This window comes from Oncorhynchus masou, chromosome 33, assembly GCF_036934945.1.
Source record: "Oncorhynchus masou masou isolate Uvic2021 chromosome 33, UVic_Omas_1.1, whole genome shotgun sequence".
NCBI classification, from domain to species: domain Eukaryota; kingdom Metazoa; phylum Chordata; class Actinopteri; order Salmoniformes; family Salmonidae; genus Oncorhynchus; species Oncorhynchus masou.
The window spans coordinates 8937227-8961089 of NC_088244.1; the positions used below are offsets into that span (position 1 = coordinate 8937227).

General features: G+C 46.7%; 2 protein-coding genes across 2 annotated transcripts; both read left to right on the forward strand.

The window, feature by feature from the left end:
- Positions 1 to 10629: 10629 nt before the first annotated feature.
- Positions 10630 to 20606, forward strand: LOC135527645 (olfactory receptor 5AN1-like). Its single transcript, XM_064956130.1, has 3 exons — positions 10630 to 11733; positions 20020 to 20202; positions 20346 to 20606. The coding sequence occupies exons 1-3, from the start codon at positions 10630 to 10632 to the stop codon at positions 20604 to 20606; spliced, it is 1548 nt and encodes a 515-aa protein (XP_064812202.1).
- A 1521-nt stretch (positions 20607 to 22127) lies between these two features.
- LOC135527646 (olfactory receptor 5AN1-like) lies at positions 22128 to 23312 on the forward strand. The gene has a single exon (XM_064956131.1). The coding sequence runs from the start codon at positions 22128 to 22130 to the stop codon at positions 23310 to 23312; it is 1185 nt and encodes a 394-aa protein (XP_064812203.1).
- Positions 23313 to 23863: the final 551 nt, after the last annotated feature.

Here is a 23863-nt window from a genome sequence, read left to right on the forward strand (position 1 = left end):
CCCGTCTTCTCTGCCCCTGTCTTCTCTGCCCCTGTCTTCTCTGCCCCTGTCTTCTCTGTCCCTGTCTTCTCTGTCCCTGTCTTCTCTGTCCCTGTCTTCTCTGTACCTGTCTTCTCTGCCCCCGTCTTCTCTGCCCCAGTCTTCTCTGTCCCTGTCTTCTCTGTCCCTGTCTTCTCTGTCCCTGTCTTCTCTACCCTTATCTTCTCTGTCCCCGTCTTCTCTGCCCCTGTCTTCTCTGTCCCTGTCTTATCTACCCTTATCTTCTCTGTCCCTGTCTTCTCTGTCCCTGTCTTCTCTACCCTTATCTTCTCTGTCCCTGTCTTCTCTGTTCCTGCCTTCTCTACCCTTATCTTCTCTGTCCCTGTCTTCTCTGTCCCTGTCTTCTCTGTCCCTGTCTTCTCTGTCCCTGTCTTCTCTGTCCCTGTCTTCTCTGTCCCTGTCTTCTCTGTCTTCTCTGTCTCTGTCTTCTCTGTCCCTGTCTTCTCTGTCCCTGTCTTCTCTGTCCCTGTCTTCTCTACCCTTATCTACGCTGTCCCTGTCTTCTCTGTCCCTGTCTTCTCTACCCTTATCTTATCCGTCCCCGTCTTCTCTGCCCCTGTCTTCTCTGCCCCTATCTTCTCTGCCCCTGTCTTCTCTGTCCCTGTCTTCTCTGTCCCTGTCTTCTCTGTCCCTGTCTTCTCTGTACCTGTCTTCTCTGCCCCCGTCTTCTCTGCCCCAGTCTTCTCTGTCCCTGTCTTCTCTGTCCCTGTCTTCTCTGTCCCTGTCTTCTCTACCCTTATCTTCTCTGTCCCTGTCTTCTCTACCCTTATCTTCTCTGTCCCCGTCTTCTCTGCCCCTGTCTTCTCTGTCCCTGTCTTATCTACCCTTATCTTCTCTGTCCCTGTCTTCTCTGTCCCTGTCTTCTCTACCCTTATCTTATCCGTCCCCGTCTTCTCTGCCCCTGTCTTCTCTGCCCCTGTCTTCTCTGCCCCTGTCTTCTCTGTCCCTGTCTTCTCTGTCCCTGTCTTCTCTGTCCCTGTCTTCTCTGTACCTGTCTTCTCTGTCCCCGTCTCCTCTGTCCCAGTCTTCTCTGCCCCCGTCTTCTCTACCCCGTCTTCTCTGCCCGTGTCTTCTCTGTCCCCGTCTTCTCTGTCCCCGTCTTCTCTGTCCCCGTCTTCTCTGTCCCCGTCTTCTCTGCCCCCGTCTTCTCTGCCCGTGTCTTCTCTGTCCCCGTCTTCTCTGTCCCCGTCTTCTCTGTCCCCGTCTTCTCTGTCCCCGTCTTCTCTGTCCCCGTCTTCTCTGTCCCCGTCTTCTCTGCCCCCGTCTTCTCTGTCCCCGTCTTCTCTGCCCCTGTCTTCTCTGTCCCTGTCTACTCTGTCCCTGTCTTCTCTGTCCAAGCAGTGAGGATGAGAACAACACAGTGGGATGTGGATAAATGTTTTCGGGTCAAATGCAGCCGTTAAAAAAAAAAATTGTCAATATCAATTTTTTTCTGGGGAACAATTAAGAACCTTACTGTGATTATTTTTGACCATTTGAATTGAAAACAAACAAAAATAGCTTCTTAGCAAAGAGTCATTTCTCAAGCAATAATTTTGCTTGGACTTGTCTGGGAGTGGAGTGGGGAGGGGAAAACTGACAACGATCTGTTATTGGCAGAGATGTTTGGAACTCTCTTTCTTATTGGTCTATTGCTTATAGGTCTCATTGATCAACAGGCAGGTGTTGTATTTTATATTGAATGTTCTGAGAGTATGTTATTATATCTTATATTATTGTTTATACAGGAGCAGCTGCCTTCTTGGCCAGGTATCCCTTGGATAAAACTCAGGTTTGCATTTATTATCATGAAGGCAGCTCTGCAGAGTGGTCTCTAGCTGGCACAGCCACAGAGTCATGAAATTGGATGCTAAACCAAACCCAAACCACACTGATTTAAAAACTAACCCTAACATTAACCACACGGCTAACCCTAATGCCTAACCATAACCTGAAATTGTGACCAAAAAGCAAAACAAAATTTCCACATTTTTGACAATATAGCCCATTTTGACTTTGCAGCTGGCCCATCTAGCAGGAAATAGATCAGTTTAGCCTACTGTCAGGACCCGGTTACGAACCCGGGTCTCCGGAGTGAGAAACAGTCACTTAACCAACTGAGCCACGAATAGTCAGCAGAACCCAGAAGATGAGGCAGACACAGCAGTACTTGAGACGGTGTATTTAATAAAGTAAAAAGTGAAGTCCTTCAGGAAAACATGTAACTCCACAAGCTCAAAAGGAATTCCACAAGAACAAGGTAATCCACAAGGTAATCCTCCAAGACAAAAAGGTAAATCCACAAGGTGGTAGGTAAAGCATAAAAAGCCTCAAAAGATGCTCAAAAATAAATAAACAAGAACAAAAAACAGAATTCCACAAGAGCGTCCACCGGGATCAAAAAGAGTACACAGAATACTAGGGCTGGGTGCTAACATACAAACACAGAGCAAAGAACTGAGGGAAACAAAGGGTTTAAATACAATCAGGGGAAACGAGGCACAGGTGCAAATAATAATGGGGATCAAGGGAAAGCAAAAGGTCAAAAAGCACAATGGGGGCATCTAGTGACCAAAAACCGGAACAACCCTGGCCAAATCCTGACACCTACAGGACAAGATTCATGACAATAGCCCTGCGGGTGATAATTATTAATGTAAAAAATATATATTTTTGCGATTTTCTAGATATAAATGGATTTAAAACATTGTCTCCTAAAGTTTCAAAAGCTTTGACTATCATCCAGAAACTGCCATAGTGGTGGAGCCAGCACACTAAACTGCCATAGTTGTGGAGCCAGCACACTAAACTGCCATAGGGTAGTAGTGAGGCTATATACAGTAGTGAGGCTATATACAGTAGTGAGGCTATATACAGTAGTGAGGCTCTATACAGTAGACAGGCTATATACAGTAGAGAGGCTCTATACAGTAGAGAGGCTCTATACAGTAGTGAGGCTCTATACAGTAGTGAGGCTATATACAGTATAGAGGCTCTATACAGTAGACAGGCTATATACAGTAGCGAGGCTATATACAGTAGCGAGGCTATATACAGTAGACTGGCTATATACAGTAGTGAGGCTATATACAGTAGTGAGGCTATGTACAGTAGTGAGGCTATATACAGTAGACAGGCTATATGCAGTAGACAGGCTATATACAGTAGACAGGCTATATACAGTAGTGAGGCTATATACAGTAGAGAGGCTATATACAGTAGAGTGGCTCTATACAGTAGAGAGGCTATATACAGTAGAGAGGCTATATACAGTAGTAAGGCTACTGTATATACAGTAGAGATGCTATATACAGTAGTGATGCTATAACAGTTGCGAGGCTATACACAGACACCGGTTAGTCAGGCTGACTGAGGTAGTAGGTACATGTAGATATGGTTAAAGTGACTATGCATTATTGTTGTACAGAGAGTAGCAGTAGCGTAAAAGAGGGGTTGGTGGGTGGCGGGACACAATGCAGATAGTCTGGTTAGCCAATGTGCGGGGGCACTGGTTGGTCGGACCAATTGAGGTACTATGTACATGAATGTATAGTTAAAGTGACTATGTATATATGATAAACAGAGAGTAGCAGCAGAGTATAAGAGAGATTGGGGGCACAATGCAAATAGTCCAGGTAACCATTTGAGTCTTATGGCTTGGGGGTAAAAACTGTTAAGAAGCCTTTTTGTCCTAGACTTGGCACTCCGGTGCCGCTTGCCATGCGGTAGTAGAGAGAGCAGTCTATGACTGGGGTGGCCGGGGTCTTTGACCATTTTTAGGGCCTCCTCTGAGTGGGTATGTGAGTGGGTGTGTTTGTGTGTAGAGTCAGTATAAATGTATGGACATATTATGTGTGAGTGAGAAGATGATGGAGTGAGTGTGTGTGATTGAGTGTGTAAGGCCCTGTGAGTGTGTAGGGCCCTGTGAGTTTGTAGGGCCCTGTGAGTTTGTAAGGCCCTGTGAGTTTGTAGGGCCCTGTGAGTTTGTAGATCCCTGTGAGTTTGTAGGGCCCTGTGACTGTGTAAGGCCCTGTGAGTGTGTAAGGCCCTGTGAGTTCGTATGGCCCTGTGACTGTGTAGGGCCCTGTGAGTGTGTAAGGCCCTGTGAGTTTGTAGGGCCCTGTGACTGTGTAAGGCCCTGTGAGTGTGTAAGGCCCTGTGAGTTTGTAGGGCCCTGTGACTGTGTAAGGCCCTGTGATTGTGTAAGGCCCTGTGAGTGTGTATGGCCCTGTGAGTTTGTAGGGCCCTGTGAGTTTGTAAGGCCCTGTGAGTTTGTAGGGCCCTGTGAGTTTGTAGGGCCCTGTGAGTTTGTAAGGCCCTGTGAGTTTGTAGGGCCCTGTGAGTGTGTAGGGCCCTGTGAGTGTGTAGGGCCCTGTGAGTGTGTAGGGCCCTGTGAGTGTGTAGGGCCCTGTGAGTGTGTAAGGCCCAGTGAGTTTGTAGGGCCATGTGACTGTGTAAGGCCCTGTGAGTTTGTAGGGCCATGTGACTGTGTAAGGCCCTGTGAGTTTGTAGGGCTCTGTGAGTGTGTAAGGGCCTGTGAGTTTGTAGGGTCCTGTGAGTTTGTAGGGCACGGTGAGGTTGTAGGGCCCTGTGAGTTTGTAAGGGCCTGTGAGTTTGTAGGGCCATGTGAGGTTGTAGGGCCCTGTGAGTTTGTAAGGGCCTGTGACTGTGTAAAGCCCAGTGACTGTGTAGGGCCCTGTGAGTTTGTAAGTGAATTCCCCCCTGTATTGGACAAAAATGAATGGCAAACTATTGGCATAGTACAAACCATGTACACATTGGCCAATACCACCCAAATCGGCGTTGATTCACGCAAAATGTACTTCAAATGCCATATGGCTATTGCCAGTTGTAACACTTCAAAAATCCAACAGGTGGCGTGTGCGCTCCACCGTGGTTTTTCATATTGAAAATGGACTCCAAGTCAACATCCAAAAGCCAAATTTTGAAAAAATTGATTTTTTGTCAAAAACTTATCACCCCTTAAAAAAGTGCTTTCTGGACCATTTTTCGAAATTCTTTCGCTTTTTTTGTCAATTACACATGTGTAAGAACTGTATGAATATACTTTTGTCCAATTTTATTATCATTATTTTTTTATTTTTTTTACTTGCGCATTATTGCATGTGTTTTCTCCATTTGCAATATGATTTCATAGGAAGTCAGAAGTCAAAAGTCAATAATTGCAAAATTTCATAAAAAACTTCACACACCCCTAAAAAAGTGCTTTCTGGACCGTTTTTCGAAATTCTTTAGAATTTTGTGTCAATTACACACGTATAAGAACTGTATCAACATACTTTAGTCATATTTTATTATCATAATGTTTTTTTGTTTTTTTTTACTTGTGCATAAGGCATATGTTTTGTGGGGGCCAAATGTCATAAGAAATTTGACATGCTCAAAAATCCTGCAGAAATGCAAAATTGACTGGCCTGATGAACTCGGGATGGCCGGGCAGTGATTGTTGTTCCTTTCAATCACTCGTGGTGTTGATTTCATCATGTCCATTTGTTTATGTTTTCTCACTTTTGCAAAGTCACTGTGCATTTGCAATATGGTTAACTGGGCATTCAACATCACCAATTTGTCATGCTATAAAAATCGTGCAGGAATGCCAAATTGACTGGCCCGATGAACTCGGGATGGCTGGGCAGTGATTCTGGTACCTCTCCATCGCTCGTTAGGGTTGATTCCAGAATGTCCATTTGGTGATGTTTCTCACTCTTGCAAAGTCACTGTGCATTTGCAATATGGTTAACTGGGCATTCACCATCACCAATTTGTCATGCTATAAAAATCGTGCAGGAATGCCAAATTGACTGGCCCGATGAACTCGGGATGGCTGGGCAGTGATTCTGGTACCTCTCCATCGCTCGTTAGTGTTGATTTCAGAATGTCACTTTTGGTGATGGTACCTCACCGCTTAAACATATTGCAAATGGACAAGAGTCACCTGCAATTAACCGTCCATCAGTCAATTTGATATCATTCAAAGCTTACTATTGGAGGCACTGTCAGTCTCTACGCACCCCAATAATACGTCCCTCCATCCAAGTTGTGAATCTGTGTGATTTAGTTTTCCTTTGAATTTTTATGGGTAAAATGACTGATTTACAGTTCATGGGGGTTGCCTAATCACACATATGAAGTTTTGGACAGATCTGATTTTTTTAACCCTTCCAAACAACCCCTGAGACACCAATTATGGCACTTCCGGTTGGCACAGGAAGCTATAAATACACACATGTCTTGATTGACATAGAAACTTACAGAATCCTGAGTTTTTGACTGATCTACACAGGGTTGAATGCAGAGTCATTTTCACCTTTGGTGGTGATGTACATCCAAATACCTTTTGGGTCAATTTAACCACTTCCGGTTGCTCCAGGAAGCTTAGAATCGACACAGGTAGACCTCATAGTGGTCTGATGGAATGTCATAGAAGACAGGTTCATAAGGCATTCATAACCCACATAGGCTTCAGGTTGAATTTCGAGGTGAAGCCAATGTATTCCTATGGGGAGAGAAGTCAATGTAAACTGTTTTTATGTAAACACCTTCTTTTAACTGTGAAGGGTTAATGTCACACGGTCAAGGTTAGGCTTGCACAGATCGGGAGGACCTTAGGAACATACCTGTGTTTGAATTGTCCTTCTAAACCTAACGGTTCCGCCGCTGTCACCCAAAATCAAATGACGTTCTGGTGCAGGCTTCATATTGGGCCTACTTTTCTCATGGTCGCTGCGCTTAGACCGAGCGAGCTACGGTCAAGCGGGATATCTCGTTGAACTCGGCACGGCCTTGGGATTATGTTTATGCCATTGCCTGCTCTCTGTGTCTTTAAACACCGCGCTTTGTCACTCCATCCTTGCTGTGTGTGTGTGTGAGAGCTTTTCTTTGACATCTGTTGGGAGAAATTACTGATTTTACAGTTCAGGAGGGTTGCCTAATCACATATGAAGTTTTGAAAAGATCTGACCTTTTTAACCCTTGGATACAGCCACTATGACACCATTTACGGCACTTCCTGTTGGCACAGGAAGCTATAAATAAACTCATATCCTCATTGGGGTATGCCTTTACAGAATCCTGAGTTTTAAGTCTTTACGTTAAGAACTGAGTTATTTACGGAGGGTTTAGTGAGTGTGTGTTATTTCAGAAAATCATAGAAAATCACAGAAATGTCGCAGAGCTCCGCAGCACACTTTAAAAATATTCATATGAACACCCTGCAACTGGATCTGTAACCGTTGAAAAAAAAACACCTATATTTGAACATCACAAACCTGTCATCGTACGATTTCTCTTAAATGACGATAGATAAATGGCTGATTTTTTTTTATTGACACCGGAGGCTCCTTAACTTTGACGTGAAGTGAAAAAATCATTTCTCTATTTTCATTTTGGACCTTTAATCCCAGAAATATGGCCATAACTCAAAAACCGTTGAGGCCTAGACGCCATCTTGTTCGGGGCCAACTGCCCATTATGCCAAACCTATGCTCACCAAGTTTCGGCTTCTAAATATTTTCAGTTTTCGAGATATGGCCCGTCGTGATTCGTGATGTTTTGTCAAATTGCAATATGATTGCTTATGCCCTCTTGTGGGATTTTCCGGCATAGCGGAAAAATGGACCAAAATTTGATTATTTTATAAAACGAAAACCGAATGTCCGACAAAGTTCATTTGATGACTTCCCGGTAGGTCTGGCCCTGCCGCTCGGCCCGACGCCGTCCCCGAATTTTAAAAATGTTTTCGGACGTCTAGTAAGGGATGGTACATTTGCAATATGGACTTTCTCACTAACCATATGGTAATTGTCGAAAAGTTCCCTTAAGGTATGTAAGGGCCTGTGACTGTGTAAAGCCCAGTGACTGTGTAAAGCCCAGTGACTGTGTAGTGCCCTGTGAGTGTGTAAAGCCCAGTGACTGTGTAAAGCCCAGTGACTGTGTAAGGCCCTGTGACTGTGTAAAGCCCAGTGACTGTGTAAGGCCCTGTGACTGTGTATAGAGAGAGAGTGCAAAAGGTCAATAAAGATTCAAGGTTTATTCAGATAATCTGTTTAGGTATTTTGTTAGCTATTTATCAGTCTTGGGGATAGAAGATGTTCAAGAGTCTGTTGGGCCAGACTTGATGCACCGGTACCACTTGCCGTGCGGAAGCAGAGGGAACAGTCTATAGCTTGGGTGGTTGGAGTTTTTAACAATTTTCAGGGCCTTCCTACCACACTGCCTGATATAGATGTCCTGGAAGGCAGGGAGCTCAGCCCCAGTGATGTACTGGGCTGTCCGCACCGCCCTCTGTATCGCAATGCAATGGAGGGCGGTGATATTGTCATACCAGGCAGTGATGCAGCCAGTCAAGATGCTTTCAATGGTATAGCTGTATCACTTTTTGAGGATTTGAGGTTTCATGCCAAACGTTTTCAACCTCCTGAGGGGGAAGGGGCGCTGTTGTGCCTTCTTCATGACTGTGCGCGTGTGTTTGGACCATTTCAAGTCTCTAGTGATTTGTACACCGAGGAACTTGAAGCTCTCGACCTGCTCGTGGGTGAACAAGGAGTACAGGATGGGACTGAGCACGCACCCCTGAGGAGTCCCCGTGTTGAGGGTCAGCGTGGCGGAGTTGATATTGCCTAACCTCACCACCTGGGGTTGGCCCGTCAGGAAGTCCAGGATCCAGTTGATGATTGAAGCTTTATGATGAGCTTCGAGGGGACAATGATGTTGAATGATGTTGAGCCAACTCCTCGTGCTTACTGTGGGGAGCGCGTTACTGGTCAGGCACCGTGTTATGCGGTGGAGCGCACGATGTCTCCAGTGCGCTCTTCTAGCCTGGTACACTCTATTCCAGCTCCTCACATTGGCCGGGCTAGAATGAGCATCCAGCCAGGAAGGAGGGTGCCGGCTCAGTGCTCCTGGTCTCCAGTATACCTCCATGGACCAGGATATCCTGCGCCGGCTTTGCGTACTCTATCTCCGGTGAGTCTACACAACCCGGTGAAAATAAACATCCTGCCAGGACGGGTTGTGTCAGCTCTACACTCCAGACCTCCAGTGCGCTTCCAGGATCTAGTACGCCCTCTTCCTTCTCCTCGCACTCGCCCTGAGGTGCGTATCCCCAGCCCGGAACCACCAGTTCTGGCACCACGCACCAGGCCTACAGTGCGCCTTGGCAGTCCAGAGTGTCCGGTGACAGTACCCAGTCCAGAGCGTCCGGCGACAGTACCCAGTCCAGAGCGTCCGGCGACAGTACCCAGTCCAGAGCGTCCGGCGACAGTGCCCAGTCCGGAACCTCCAACGATGGACCACAGTCCGGAACCTCCAGCGACGGGCCCCAGTCTGGAACCTCCAACGCCGGGCCCCAGTCCGGAACCTCCAACGACGGTTCCCAGTCCGGAATCTTCAACGATGGGCCCCAGCCCGGGTCTCCAGTGACGGTCCCCAGTCCAGAACATCCGGCGAAAATCCACACGGCGAGGGTCCCCAGCCTGGGGCCTACAGTGAGGATCCGCAGTCCAGAGCATCCAGCGATGATCCACGGGTCAGTGCTACAAGAGCGGACTCAGTGTAAAGAAGAGGGTGGCATCCAGAACCAAAGTCGCACCTTTGGCGGGGGGGTACTGTCACGCCCTGACCTTAGTTATCTTAGTTTTCTTTATTATATGGTTAATTCAGGGTGTTACAAGGGTGCTTTGTTTAGTTTCTGTATTGTCTAGGGGTTTTTGCTTGTCTAGGTTTTTTTTCAATCTAGGTGTTTATATGTCTATGGTTGCCTAGATTGGTTCTCAATCAGAGGTAGCTGTTTATCGTTGTCTCTGATTGGGAACCATATTTAGGTAGCCATATTCCTTGGTTATTTTGTGGGTTGTGATTCTATGTTTACTTGCCATATTGCTTCACGGTTCGTTTTGTTTAGTTTTGTTCAGTGTTCTCTCTTTTATTAAAGAGTTATGTTCGCTTACCACGCTGTGCCTTGGTCTCCTCACTATGACGACCATTCCAACACAGAAAAGCTGCTTTTTAACATACTTCATTACCATTTTTTGGAAGGAAAACTATTTTACACAATTACTTTAAATATATATATTTTTTTATATAGAAAACTAATCGACAATGACAATTACACGGATGATGAAGGTGATGAGGATGAAGGTGATGATGACTATTTGGCTATTTTTACTGTCATTATTTATGATCATACCAACAAATATCAATGAATAACCAAAATAAAGTGTATATTTTATTTACATTTAAACATATGGTGACTGTAAGCAAATTTAGTAACAGATAACATGAAAGTCTGCAACCGCTGATTCAACAGGTGGACACAGTCTCAGCACCCTTCTAGAGTGCGCGCACGAGAGAGGGAGAGAGAGAGAGAGAGGGAGAGACAGAGAGAGAGAGAGGGGGAGAGAGAGAGAGCGAGAGAGGGAGAGAGAGAGAGAGAGAGAGAGCGAGAGAGGGAGAGACAGAGAGAGAGAGGGGGAAAGAGAGAGAGAGCGAGAGAGAAAGAGAGAGAGCGAGAGAGAGAGAAAGCGAGAGAGAGAGCGAGAGAGAAAGAGAGAGAGAATATAAAAGGAGTAAAGCCATGCGCTCGGCTCGACCATGGCTCATAAGTTCATCATGAATTCCACTCAGGTGTTCAACCGCACGGGTCCATGCGTTGCTCATACTTTTGAGAACGGAACGGAAGATGACAAGCGCAACTTCGACCAAGGAGGCTGCCTCTTTTTGTTCATAATGCCATTTGATGCAGTCGTGAATGTGCTGGTTTTTGTGTTCTTGATGCTCACAATCCTGTCTTTGGCTGTGAACGGATTCACTTTGTTGGGACTGGGACACTCGGAGGACCTATCTTGGGAGCCACGCTACGCCCTGCTGAAGAACTTGATTCTGAGTGACATGGTGCAAACCATCAATTTGGGCCCCTTTGTGACCCACTGCTTACTGCAGAGAAGCACAATGAACTTTAACACCTTGTGCCTCCTCCAGTATTTCACTGGCAGCGTCTGCATCTTCAGCACCCTCATCACCATCACCTGCATGGCCATTGAGCGATACCTGTATGTGTGCCATGCCATCCACTACCTGTCCATCCTCACCCCTCTGCGCCTGCGCCTCACCATCTGCCTCACCTGGGTCTTGTCCATCAGCGTTGGCTGCGTTAACTTCACCCTGCTACACCAGGGGGAAGGGGAGTACGGCACAGCAACCTCTGGACTCATATGTGAGCCTGACACCGTGGAACGCCACATGGGTTTCCCCAGGGCAGCGGCTATCACCCGCAAGCTGGTGGGCTTCATCTTCACCCTGCTCTGCATCCTCAGCTACTTCTTTGCCTATGTACGGATGTACCAGGACGCCCGCAACGCTGTGGTGCCCTTCAACACGGTGAACACTCGAGCGCGCAACACTGTGCTTTTCTACTGTGGGATGTTGTTCCTGCAGCTACTCCCTATGTTCCTCAAGATCACCTCGGATGCTCTGTGGGAGCTGGAGGGCACAGGGGCCATGATGACCGCCCTCTCCAGGGCTGGGACCCCGCTGTCCGCTGGAACTCTGCACATCTCCCTCCTGATCCTCATCATGGTGCCTCCCTGCATCAACCCACTTATCTTTGGCATTCGCAATTGGGAGGTACGTCAGGCGCTGTTCAGACTCTTCCGCTGGAAGGGCAAATGCCCTGAGCTGGAGCTGGAGAGGACGTGGGTGAGGTCACAGCACAGGGCAGGTGTGTTGGAACGAGGCAGAGGAGAGGTGGGAGAGATGTCTCCCAGAAATAGCAGCTGAGAAGAGGGACGATGAGATGCATTCAATTTGGAATGAGACAGACACAGAAACTTGCGAAGGGAATTTACAGTAAGGACTAAATTACAGTAACGACCAAAGTACAGTAAGGATCATAGTACAGTAAGGACCATAATATAGTAAGGACCATAGTACAGTAAGGACCATAGTACAGTAAGGACCATAATACAGTAAGGACCATAATACAGTAAGGACCATAGTACAGTAAGGACCATAATACAGTAAGGACCATAGTACAGTAAGGACCATAGTACAGTAAGGACCATAATACAGTAAGGACCATAGTACAGTAAGGACCATAATACAGTAAGGACCATAGTACAGTAAGGACCATAGTACAGTAAGGACCATAATACAGTAAGGACCAAAGTACAGTAAGGACCATAATACAGTAAGGACCATAATACAGTAAGGACCATAGTACAGTAAGGACCATAATATAGTAAGGACCATAGTACAGTAAGGACCATAATACAGTAAGGACCATAGTACAGTAAGGACCATAATACACTAAGGACTATAATACACTAAGGACCATAATATAGTAAGGACCATAGTACTGTAAGGACCATAATACAGTAAGGACCATAATATAGTAAGGACCATAGTACAGTAAGGACCATAATATAGTAAGGACCATAATATAGTAAGGACCATAGTACAGTAAGGACCATAATATAGTAAGGACCATAATACAGTAAGGACCATAATATAGTAAGGACCATAATACAGTAAGGACCATAATATAGTAAGAACCATAGTACAGTAAGGACCAAAAATAGCAGTTTTATAATATTATACTGAATGTATAATTATCTGTACCATGCAATTATAGTTGGCCAAGGCGTGCTATTTAATCAATCTTCAATACAAGTATTGGTGTAGTGTTTCGGAAGGCATCTGATATTGTATTGAGAAAAGTGGTTCTCATTTACAAGGGCAAATGCATTTTCACATGCTGAGATGTTAGAGACCATCACAGGCTTTTACTGTTCTTGGACTGTTGTCCTCTTTCATTATCTTTGGGCTCCCGAGTGGCACAGAGGTCTAAGGCACTGCATCTCAGTGTTCTCAGGTTCGATTCCAGGCTGTATCACAACTGGCTGTGATTGGGAGTCCCATAGGGCGGCGCACAATTGGCTCAGCGTTCCATTATTAAAATGACCAGTGTTCCATTATTAAAATGACTAGTGTTCCATTATTAAAATGACTAGTGTTCCATTATTAAAGTGACTAGTGTTCCATTATTAAAATGACCAGTGTTCCATTATTAAATTGACCAGTGTTCCATTATTAAAGTGACTAGTGTTCCATTATTAAAGTGACGAGTGTTCCATTATTAAAGTGACTTGTGTTCCATTATTAAAGTGACCAGTGTTCCATTATTAAAGTGACTAGTGTTCCATTATTAAAATGACCAGTGTTCCATTATTAAAGTGACCAGTGTTCCATTATTAAAGTGACTAGTGTTCCATTATTACAATGACCAGTGTTCCATTATTAAAGTGACCAGTGTTCCATTATTAAAGTGACTAGTGTTCCATTATTACAATGACCAGTGTTCCATTATTAAAGTGACCAGTGTTCCATTATTAAAGTGACCAGTGTTCCATTATTAAAATGACCAGTGATTCAGGCAGAAGATGAAAGCAATATGTTTTGCCCCTGTCTTCTCTGCCCCTGTCTTCTCTGTCCCTGTCTTCTCTGTCTTCTCTGTCTGTCTTCTCTGCCCCTGTCTTCTCTGTCTTCTCTGTCCCTGTCTTCTCTGTCTCTGTCTTATCTGTCTTCTCTGTCCCTGTCTTCTCTGTCCCTGTCTTCTCTGTCCCTGTCTTCTCTGTCCCTGTCTTATCTATCCTTATCTTCTCTGTCCCTGTCTTCTCTGTCTCTGTCTTCTCTGTCTTCTCTGTCCCTGTCTTCTCTGTCCCTGTCTTCTCTGTCCCTGTCTTCTCTGTCCCTGTCTTCTCTGTCCCCGTCTTCTCTGCCCCCGTCTTCTCTGTCCTTGTCTTCTCTGTCCCTGTCTTCTCTACCCTTATCTTCTCTGTCCCTGTCTTCTCTGTCTTCTCTGCCCGTCTTCTCTGTCCCTGTCTTCTCTGTCCCTGTCTTCTCTGTCCCAGTCTTCTCTGTCCCCGTCTTCTCTGTCCCCGTCTTCTCTGTCCCCGTCTTCTCTGTCCCTGTCTTCTCTGTCTTCTCTGTCCCTGTCTTCTCTGTCCCTGTCATCTCTGTCCCAGTCTTCTCTGTCCCTGTCTTCTCTGTCCCCGTCTCCTCTGTCCCCGTCTTCTCTGCCCCCGTCTTCTCTGCCCCTGTCTTCTCTGTCCCTGTTTTCTCTGTCTTCTCTGCCCCTGTCTTCTCTGTCTTCTCTGCCCCTGTCTTCTCTCTCTTCTCTGTCCCTGTCTTCTCTGTCTCTGTCTTCTCTGTCCCTGTCTTCTCTGTCCCTGTCTTCTCTGTCCCTGTCTTCTCTACCCTTATCTTCTCTGCCCCTGTCTTCTCTGCCCCTGTCTTCTCTGTCTCTGTCTTCTCTGTCCCTTTCTTCTCTGTCTCTGTCTTATCTGTCTTCTCTGTCCCTGTCTTCTCTGTCCCTGTCTTCTCTGTCCCTGTCTTCTCTGTCCCTGTCTTCTCTACCCTTATCTACGCTGTCCCTGTCTTCTCTGTCCCTGTCTTCTCTACCCTTATCTTATCCGTCCCCGTCTTCTCTGCCCCTGTCTTCTCTGCCCCTGTCTTCTCTGCCCCTGTCTTCTCTGTCCCTGTCTTCTCTGTCCCTGTCTTCTCTGTCCCTGTCTTCTCTACCCTTATCTTCTCTGTCCCTGTCTTCTCTGTCTCTGTCTTCTCTGTCTTCTCTGTCCCTGTCTTCTCTGTCCCTGTCTTCTCTGTACCTGTCTTCTCTGCCCCCGTCTTCTCTGTCCCCGTCTTCTCTGTCTCTGTCTTCTCTGTCTCTGTCTTCTCTGTCCCTGTCTTCTCTACCCTTATCTTCTCTGTCCCTGTCTTCTCTACCCTTATCTTCTCTGTCCCCGTCTTCTCTGCCCTTATCTTCTCTGCCCCTGTCTTCTCTGCCCCTGTCTTCTCTGTCTCTGTCTTCTCTGTCCCTTTCTTCTCTGTCTCTGTCTTATCTGTCTTCTCTGTCCCTGTCTTCTCTGTCCCTGTCTTCTCTGTCCCCGTCTTCTCTGCCCCCGTCTTCTCTGTCCTTGTCTTCTCTGTCCCTGTCTTCTCTACCCTTATCTTCTCTGTCCCTGTCTTCTCTGTCTTCTCTGCCCGTCTTCTCTGTCCCTGTCTTCTCTGTCCCTGTCTTCTCTGTCCCAGTCTTCTCTGTCCCCGTCTTCTCTGTCCCCGTCTTCTCTGTCCCCGTCTTCTCTGTCCCTGTCTTCTCTGTCTTCTCTGTCCCTGTCTTCTCTGTCCCTGTCATCTCTGTCCCAGTCTTCTCTGTCCCTGTCTTCTCTGTCCCCGTCTCCTCTGTCCCCGTCTTCTCTGCCCCCGTCTTCTCTGCCCTTGTCTTCTCTGTCCCTGTTTTCTCTGTCTTCTCTGCCCCTGTCTTCTCTGTCTTCTCTGCCCCTGTCTTCTCTCTCTTCTCTGTCCCTGTCTTCTCTGTCTCTGTCTTCTCTGTCCCTGTCTTCTCTGTCCCTGTCTTCTCTACCCTTATCTTCTCTGCCCCTGTCTTCTCTGCCCCTGTCTTCTCTGTCTCTGTCTTCTCTGTCCCTTTCTTCTCTGTCTCTGTCTTATCTGTCTTCTCTGTCCCTGTCTTCTCTGTCCCTGTCTTCTCTGTCCCTGTCTTCTCTACCCTTATCTACGCTGTCCCTGTCTTCTCTGTCCCTGTCTTCTCTACCCTTATCTTATCCGTCCCCGTCTTCTCTGCCCCTGTCTTCTCTGCCCCTGTCTTCTCTGCCCCTGTCTTCTCTGTCCCTGTCTTCTCTGTCCCTGTCTTCTCTGCCCCTGTCTTCTCTGCCCCTGTCTTCTCTGTCCCTGTCTTCTCTGTCCCTGTCTTCTCTGTCCCTGTCTTCTCTACCCTTATCTTCTCTGTCCCTGTCTTCTCTGTCCCTGTCTTCTCTGTCCCTGTCTTCTCTGTACCTGTCTTCTCTGCCCCCGTCTTCTCTGTCCCCGTCTTCTCTGTCTCTGTCTTCTCTGTCTCTGTCTTCTCTGTCCCTGTCTTCTCTACCCTTATCTTCTCTGTCCCTGTCTTCTCTACCCTTATCTTCTCTGTCCCCGTCTTCTCTGCCCTTATCTTCTCTGCCCCTGTCTTCTCTGCCCCTGTCTTCTCTGTCTCTGTCTTCTCTGTCCCTTTCTTCTCTGTCTCTGTCTTATCTGTCTTCTCTGTCCCTGTCTTCTCTGTCCCTGTCTTCTCTGTCCCTGTCTTCTCTGTCCCTGTCTTCTCTACCCTTATCTACGCTGTCCCTGTCTTCTCTGTCCCTGTCTTCTCTACCCTTATCTTATCCGTCCCCGTCTTCTCTGCCCCTGTCTTCTCTGCCCCTGTCTTCTCTGCCCCTGTCTTCTCTGTCTCTGTCTTCTCTGTCCCTCTCTTCTCTGTCTCTGTCTTATCTGTCTTCTCTGTCCCTGTCTTCTCTGTCCCTGTCTTCTCTGTCCCTGTCTTCTCTGTCCCTGTCTTCTCTACCCTTATCTACGCTGTCCCTGTCTTCTCTGTCCCTGTCTTCTCTACCCTTATCTTATCCGTCCCCGTCTTCTCTGCCCCTGTCTTCTCTGCCCCTGTCTTCTCTGCCCCTGTCTTCTCTGTCCCTGTCTTCTCTGTCCCTGTCTTCTCTGTCCCTGTCTTCTCTACCCTTATCTTCTCTGTCCCTGTCTTCTCTGTCTCTGTCTTCTCTGTCTTCTCTGTCCCTGTCTTCTCTGTCCCTGTCTTCTCTGTACCTGTCTTCTCTGCCCCCGTCTTCTCTGTCCCCGTCTTCTCTGTCTCTGTCTTCTCTGTCTCTGTCTTCTCTGTCCCTGTCTTCTCTACCCTTATCTTCTCTGTCCCTGTCTTCTCTACCCTTATCTTCTCTGTCCCCGTCTTCTCTGCCCCTGTCTTCTCTGTCCCTGTCTTCTCTACCCTTATCTTCTCTGTCCCTGTCTTCTCTACCCTTATCTTCTCTGTCCCTGTCTTCTCTGTTCCTGTCTTCTCTACCCTTATCTTCTCTGTCCCCGTCTTCTCTGTCCCTGTCTTCTCTGTCCCTGTCTTCTCTATCCTTATCTTCTCTGTCCCTGTCTTCTCTGTCCCTGTCTTCTCTACCCTTATCTTCTCTGTCCCTGTCTTCTCTGTTCCTGTCTTCTCTACCCTTATCTTCTCTGTCCCCGTCTTCTCTGCCCCTGTCTTCTCTGTCCCTGTCTTCTCTACCCTTATCTTCTCTGTCCCTGTCTTCTCTGTCCCTGTCTTCTCTACCCTTATCTTCTCTGTCCCTGTCTTCTCTGTTCCTGTCTTCTCTACCCTTATCTTCTCTGTCCCCGTCTTCTCTGTCCCTGTCTTCTCTGTCCCTGTCTTCTCTATCCTTATCTTCTCTGTCCCTGTCTTCTCTGTCTCTGTCTTCTCTGTCTTCTCTGTCCCTGTCTTCTCTGTCCCTGTCATCTCTGTCCCTGTCTCCTCTGTCCCCGTCTTCTCTGCCCCCGTCTTCTCTGCCCCCGTCTTCTCTGCCCCCGTCTTCTCTGCCCCCGTCTTCTCTGCCCCCGTCTTCTCTGCCCCCGTCTTCTCTGCCCGTGTCTTCTCTGTCCCCGTCTTCTCTGTCCCCGTCTTCTTTGTCCCCGTCTTCTCTGTCCCCGTCTTCTCTGTCCCCGTCTTCTCTGTCCCCGTCTTCTCTGCCCCCGTCTTCTCTGCCCCTGTCTTCTCTGTCCCCGTCTTCTCTGCCCCTGTCTTCTCTGTCCCTGTCTACTCTGTCCCTGTCTTCTCTGTCCAAGCAGTGAGGATGAGAACAACACAGTGGGATGTGGATAAATGTTTTCAGGTCAAATGCAGCAGTTAAAAAAAAAAAATGTCAATATCAATTTTTTTCTGGGGAACAATTAAGAACCTTACTGTGATTATTTTTGACCATTTGAATTGAAAACAAACAAAAATAGCTTCTTAGCAAAGAGTCATTTCTCAAGCAATAATTTTGCTTGGACTTGTCTGGGAGTGGAGTGGGGAGGGGAAAACTGACAACGATCTGTTATTGGCAGAGATGTTTGGAACTCTCTTTCTTATTGGTCTATTGCTTATAGGTCTCATTGATCAACAGGCAGGTGTTGTATTTTATATTGAATGTTCTGAGAGTATGTTATTATATCTTATATTATTGTTTATACAGGAGCAGCTGCCTTCTTGGCCAGGTATCCCTTGGATAAAACTCAGGTTTGCATTTATTATCATGAAGGCAGCTCTGCAGAGTGGTCTCTAGCTGGCACAGCCACAGAGTCATGAAATTGGATGCTAAACCAAACCCAAACCACACTGATTTAAAAACTAACCCTAACATTAACCACACGGCTAACCCTAATGCCTAACCATAACCTGAAATTGTGACCAAAAAGCAAAACAAAATGTCCATTTTTGACAATATAGCCCATTATGACTTTGCAGCTGGCCCATCTAGCAGGAAATAGATCAGTTTAGCCTACAGGACAAGATTCATGACAATAGCCCTGCGGGTGATAATTATTAATGTAAAAAATATATATTTTTGCGATTTTCTAGATATAAATGGATTTAAAACATTGTCTCCTAAAGTTTCAAAAGCTTTGACTATCATCCAGAAACTGCCATAGTGGTGGAGCCAGCACACTAAACTGCCATAGTGGTGGAGCCAGCACACTAAACTGCCATAGGGTAGTAGTGAGGCTATATACAGTAGTGAGGCTATATACAGTAGTGAGGCTATATACAGTAGTCAGGCTCTATACAGTAGACAGGCTATATACAGTAGACAGGCTCTATACAGTAGACAGGCTATATACAGTAGTGAGGCTATATACAGTAGAGAGGCTCTATACAGTAGTGAGGCTCTATACAGTAGAGAGGCTCTATACAGTAGACAGGCTATATACAGTAGCGAGGCTATATACAGTAGCGAGGCTATATACAGTAGACAGGCTATATACAGTAGTGAGGCTATATACAGTAGTGAGGCTATATACAGTAGTGAGGCTATATACAGTAGACAGGCTATATGCAGTAGACAGGCTATATACAGTAGTGAGGCTATATACAGTAGTGAGGCTCTATACAGTAGTGAGGCTATATACAGTAGTGAGGCTATATACAATAGTGAGGCTCTATACAGTAGTGAGGCTATATACAGTAGTGAGGCTATATACAGTAGTGAGGCTATATACAGTAGAGAGGCTATATACAGTAGTGAGGCTATATACAGTAGAGAGGCTATATACAGTAGAGAGGCTCTATACAGTAGAGAGGCTATATACAGTAGAGAGGCTATATACAGTAGACAGGCTATATACAGTAGTGAGGCTATATACAGTAGAGAGGCTATATACAGTAGACAGGCTCTATACAGTAGAGAGGCTATATACAGTAGAGAGGCTATATACAGTAGACAGGCTATGTACAGTAGTGAGGCTATATACATTAGTGAGGCTATATACAGTAGAGAGGCTATATACAGTAGAGAGGCTATATACAGTAGAGAAGCTATATACAGTAGAGAAGCTATATGCAGTAGTGAGGCTATATACAGTAGAGAGGCTATATACAGTAGTGAGGCTATATACAGTAGAGAGGCTATATACAGTAGAGAGACTCTATACAGTAGAGAGGCTCTATACAGTAGAGAGGCTCTATACAGTAGTGAGGCTCTATACAGTAGTGAGGCTCTATACAGTAGAGAGGCTATATACAGTAGAGAGGCTCTATACAGTAGTGAGGCTCTATACAGTAGTGAGGCTCTATACAGTAGTGAGGCTATATACAGTAGTGAGGCTATATACAGTAGAGAGGCTATGTACAGTAGTGAGGCTATGTACAGTAGTGAGGCTATATACAGTAGTGAGGCTATATACAATAGAGAGGCTCTATACAGTAGAGAGGCTATATACAGTAGAGAGGCTCTATACAGTAGTGAGGCTATATACAGTAGACAGGCTCTATACAGTAGTGAGGCTCTATACAGTAGTGAGGCTATATACAGTAGTGAGGGTATATACAGTAGTGAGGGTATATACAGTAGTGAGGGTACATACAGTAGAGTGTCAGCTCTACACTCCAGACCTCCAGTGCGCCTCCAGGATCTAGTACGCCCTCTTCCTTCTCCTCGCACTCGCCCTGAGGTGCGTATCCCCAGCCCGGAACCACCAGTTCTGGCACCACGCACCAGGCCTACAGTGCGCCTTGGCATTCCCGAGTGTCCGGTGACAGTACCCAGTCCAGAGTGTCCGGTGACAGTACCCAGTCCAGAGCGTCCGGCGACAGTACCCAGTCCAGAGCGTCCGGCGACAGTACCCAGTCCAGAGCGTCCGGAGACAGTACCCAGTCCAGAGCGTCCGGCGACCGTACCCAGTCCAGAGCGTCCGGTGACAGTACCCAGTCCGGAACCTCCAACGATGGGCCACAGTCCGGAACCTCCAGCGACGGGCCCCAGTCTGGAACCTCCAACGCCGGGCCCCAGTACGGAACCTCCAACGACGGTTCCCAGTCCGGAATCTTCAACAATGGGCCCCAGCCCGGGGTCTCCAGTGACGGTCCCCAGTCCAGAACATCCGGCGATAATCCACACAGCGAGGGTCCTCAGCCCGGGGCCTACAGTGAGGATCCGCAGTCCAGAGCATCCGGCGATGATCCACGGGTCAGTGCTACAAGAGCGGACTCAGTGTAAAGAAGGGGGTGGCGTCCAGAACCAAAGTCGCACCTTTGGCGGGGGAAACTGTCACACCCTGACCTTAGTTATCTTAGTTTTCTTTATTATATGGTTAATTCAGGGTGTGACAAGGGTGGTTTGTTTAGTTGTTTAGTTTCTGTATTGTCTAGGGGTTTTGCTTGTCTATGTTTTTTTTCAATCTAGGTGTTTATATGTCTATGGTTGCCTAGATTGGTTCTCAATCAGAGGCAGCTGTTTATCGTTGTCTCTGATTGAGAACCATATTTAGGTAGCCATATTCCCTGGTTATTTTGTGGGTTGTGATTCTATGTTTACTTGCCATATTGCTTCACGGTTCGTTTTGTTTAGTTTTGTTCAGTGTTCTCTCTTTTATTAAAGAGTTATGTTCGCTTACCACGCTGCGCCTTGGTCTCCTCACTATGACGACCATTCCAACACAGAAAAGCTGCTTTTTAACATACTTCATTACCATTTATTGGAAGGAAAACTATTTTACACAATTACTTTAAATATATATTTTTTTTATATAGAAAACTAGTCGACAATGAAAATTACAAGGATGATGAAGGTGATGAGGATGAAGGTGATGATGACTATTTGGCTATTTTTACTGTCATTATTTATTATCATACCAACAAATATCAATGAATAACCAAAATAAAGTGTAAATAAAATATACATTTAAACATATGGTGACTGTAAGCAAATTTAGCAACAGATAACATGAAAGTCTGCAACCGCTGATTCAACAGGTGGACACAGTCTCAGCACCCTTCTAGAGCGCTTGCACGAGAGAGGGAGAGAGAGAGAGAGAGGGAGAGGGGGAGAGAGAGAGTGAGAGGGAGAGAGCGAGAGAGGGAGAGAGAGAGAGAGAGGGGGAGAGAGAGAGAGAGAGAGAGAGAGAGAGAGAGAGAGAGAAAGAGAAAGAGCGAGAGAGCGAGAGAGGGGGAGAGAGAGAGAGCGAGAGAGTGAGAGAGAGAGAGAGAGAGGGGGGGAGAGAGAGAGGGGGAGAGAGCGAGAGAGCGAGAGGGGGAGAGAGAGAGAGCGAGAGAGGGGGAGAGAGGGAGAGGGGGGGAGAGAGGGAGAGAGAGAGGGGGGGAGAGAGAGAGGGAGAGACAGAGAGAGAGAATATAATGTACATTGTAAAAACACTGTATATATATATATAATATGACATTTGTAATGTCTTTATTGTTTTGAAACTTCTGTATGTGTGATGTCTACTGTTAATTGTTATTGTTTATTTCACTTTATATATTATCTACCTTACTAGCTTTGGCAATGTTAACACATGTTACCCATGCCAATAAAGCCCCTTGAATTGAATTGAAGGAATTGAGAGAGAGAGAGAGAGAGAGAGAGAGAGAGAGAGAGAGAGAGAGAGTGGATGAGAGAGTGAGAGAGAGAGAGAGAGAGAGAGAGAGAGAGGGAGAGGGAGAGGGAGAGGGAGAGAGAGAGAGAAAGAAAGAAAGAGAAAGAGAGAATATAAAGGAGTAAAGCCATGCACTCGGCTTGACCATGGCTCATAAGTTCATCATGAATTCCACTCAGGTGTTCAACCGCACGGGTCCATGCGTTGCTCATACTTTTGAGAACGGAACGGAAGATGACAAGCGCAACTTCGACCTAGGAGGCTGCCTCTTTTTGTTCATAATGCCATTTGATGCAGTTGTGAATGTGCTGGTTTTTGTGTTCTTGATGCTCACAATCCTGTCTTTGGCTGTGAACGGATTCACTTTGTTGGGACTGGGATGCTCGGAAGACCTATCTTGGGAGCCACGCTACGCCCTGCTGAAGAACTTGATTCTGAGTGACATGGTGCAAACCATCAATTTGGGCCCCTTTGTGACCCACTGCTTACTGCAGAGAAGCACAATGAACTTTAACACCTTGTGCCTCCTCCAGTATTTCACCGGCAGCGTCTGCATCTTCAGCACCCTCATCACCATCTCCTGCATGGCCATTGAGCGATACCTGTATGTGTGCCATGCCATCCACTACCTGTCCATCCTCACCCCTCTGCGCCTGCGCCTCACCATCTGCCTCACCTGGGTCTTGTCCATCAGCGTTGGCTGCGTTAACTTCACCCTGCTACACCAGGGGGAAGGGGAGTACGGCACAGCAACCTCTGGACTCATATGTGAGCCTTACACCGTGGAACGCCACATGGGTTTCCCCAGGGCAGCGGCTATCACCCGCAAGCTGGTGGACTTCATCTTCACCCTGCTCTGCATCCTCAGCTACGTCTTTGCCTATGGACGGATGTACCAGGACGCTCGCAAAGCTGTGGTGACCTTCAACACGGTGAACACTCGGGCGCGCAACACTGTGCTTTTCTACTGTGGGATGTTGTTCCTGCAGCTACTCCCTATGCTCCTCAAGATCACCTCGGATGCTCTGTGGGAGCTGGAGGGCACAGGGGCCATGATGACCACCCTCTCCGGGGCTGGGACCTCGCTGTCTGCTGGAACTCTGCACATCGCCCTCCTGATCCTCATCATGGTGCCTCCCTGCATCAACCCACTTATCTTTGGCATTCGCAATCAGGAGGTACGTCAGGCGCTGTTCAGACTCTTCCGCTGGAAGGGCAAATGCCCTGAGCTGGAGCTGGAGAGGACGTGGGTGAGGTCACAGCACAGGGCAGGTGTGTTGGAACGAGGCAGTGGAGAGGTGAGAGAGATGTCTCCCAGAAATAGCAGCTGAGAAGAGGGACGATGAGATGCATTCAATTTGGAAAGAGACAGACACAGAAACTTGCGAAGGGAATTTACAGTAAGGACTAAACTACAGTAAGGACCATAATACAGTAAGGACCATAATACAGTAAGGACCATAATACAGTAAGGACCATAGTACAGTAAGGACCATAATACAGTAAGGACCATAATATAGTAAGGACCATAGTACAGTAAGGACCATAGTACAGTAAGGACCATAATACAGTAAGGACCATAGTACAGTAAGGACCATAATACAGTAAGGACCATAATAGAGTAAGGACCATAATACAGTAAGGACCATAGTACAGTAAGGACCATAATATAGTAAGGACCATAGTACAGTAAGGACCATAGTACAGTAAGGACCATAATACAGTAAGGACCATAGTACAGTAAGGACCATAATACAGTAAGGACCAGAATACAGTAAGGACCATAATACAGTAAGGACCATAATATAGTAAGGACCATAGTACAGTAAGGACCATGGTACAGTAAGGACCATAGTACTGTAAGGACCATAATACAGTAAGG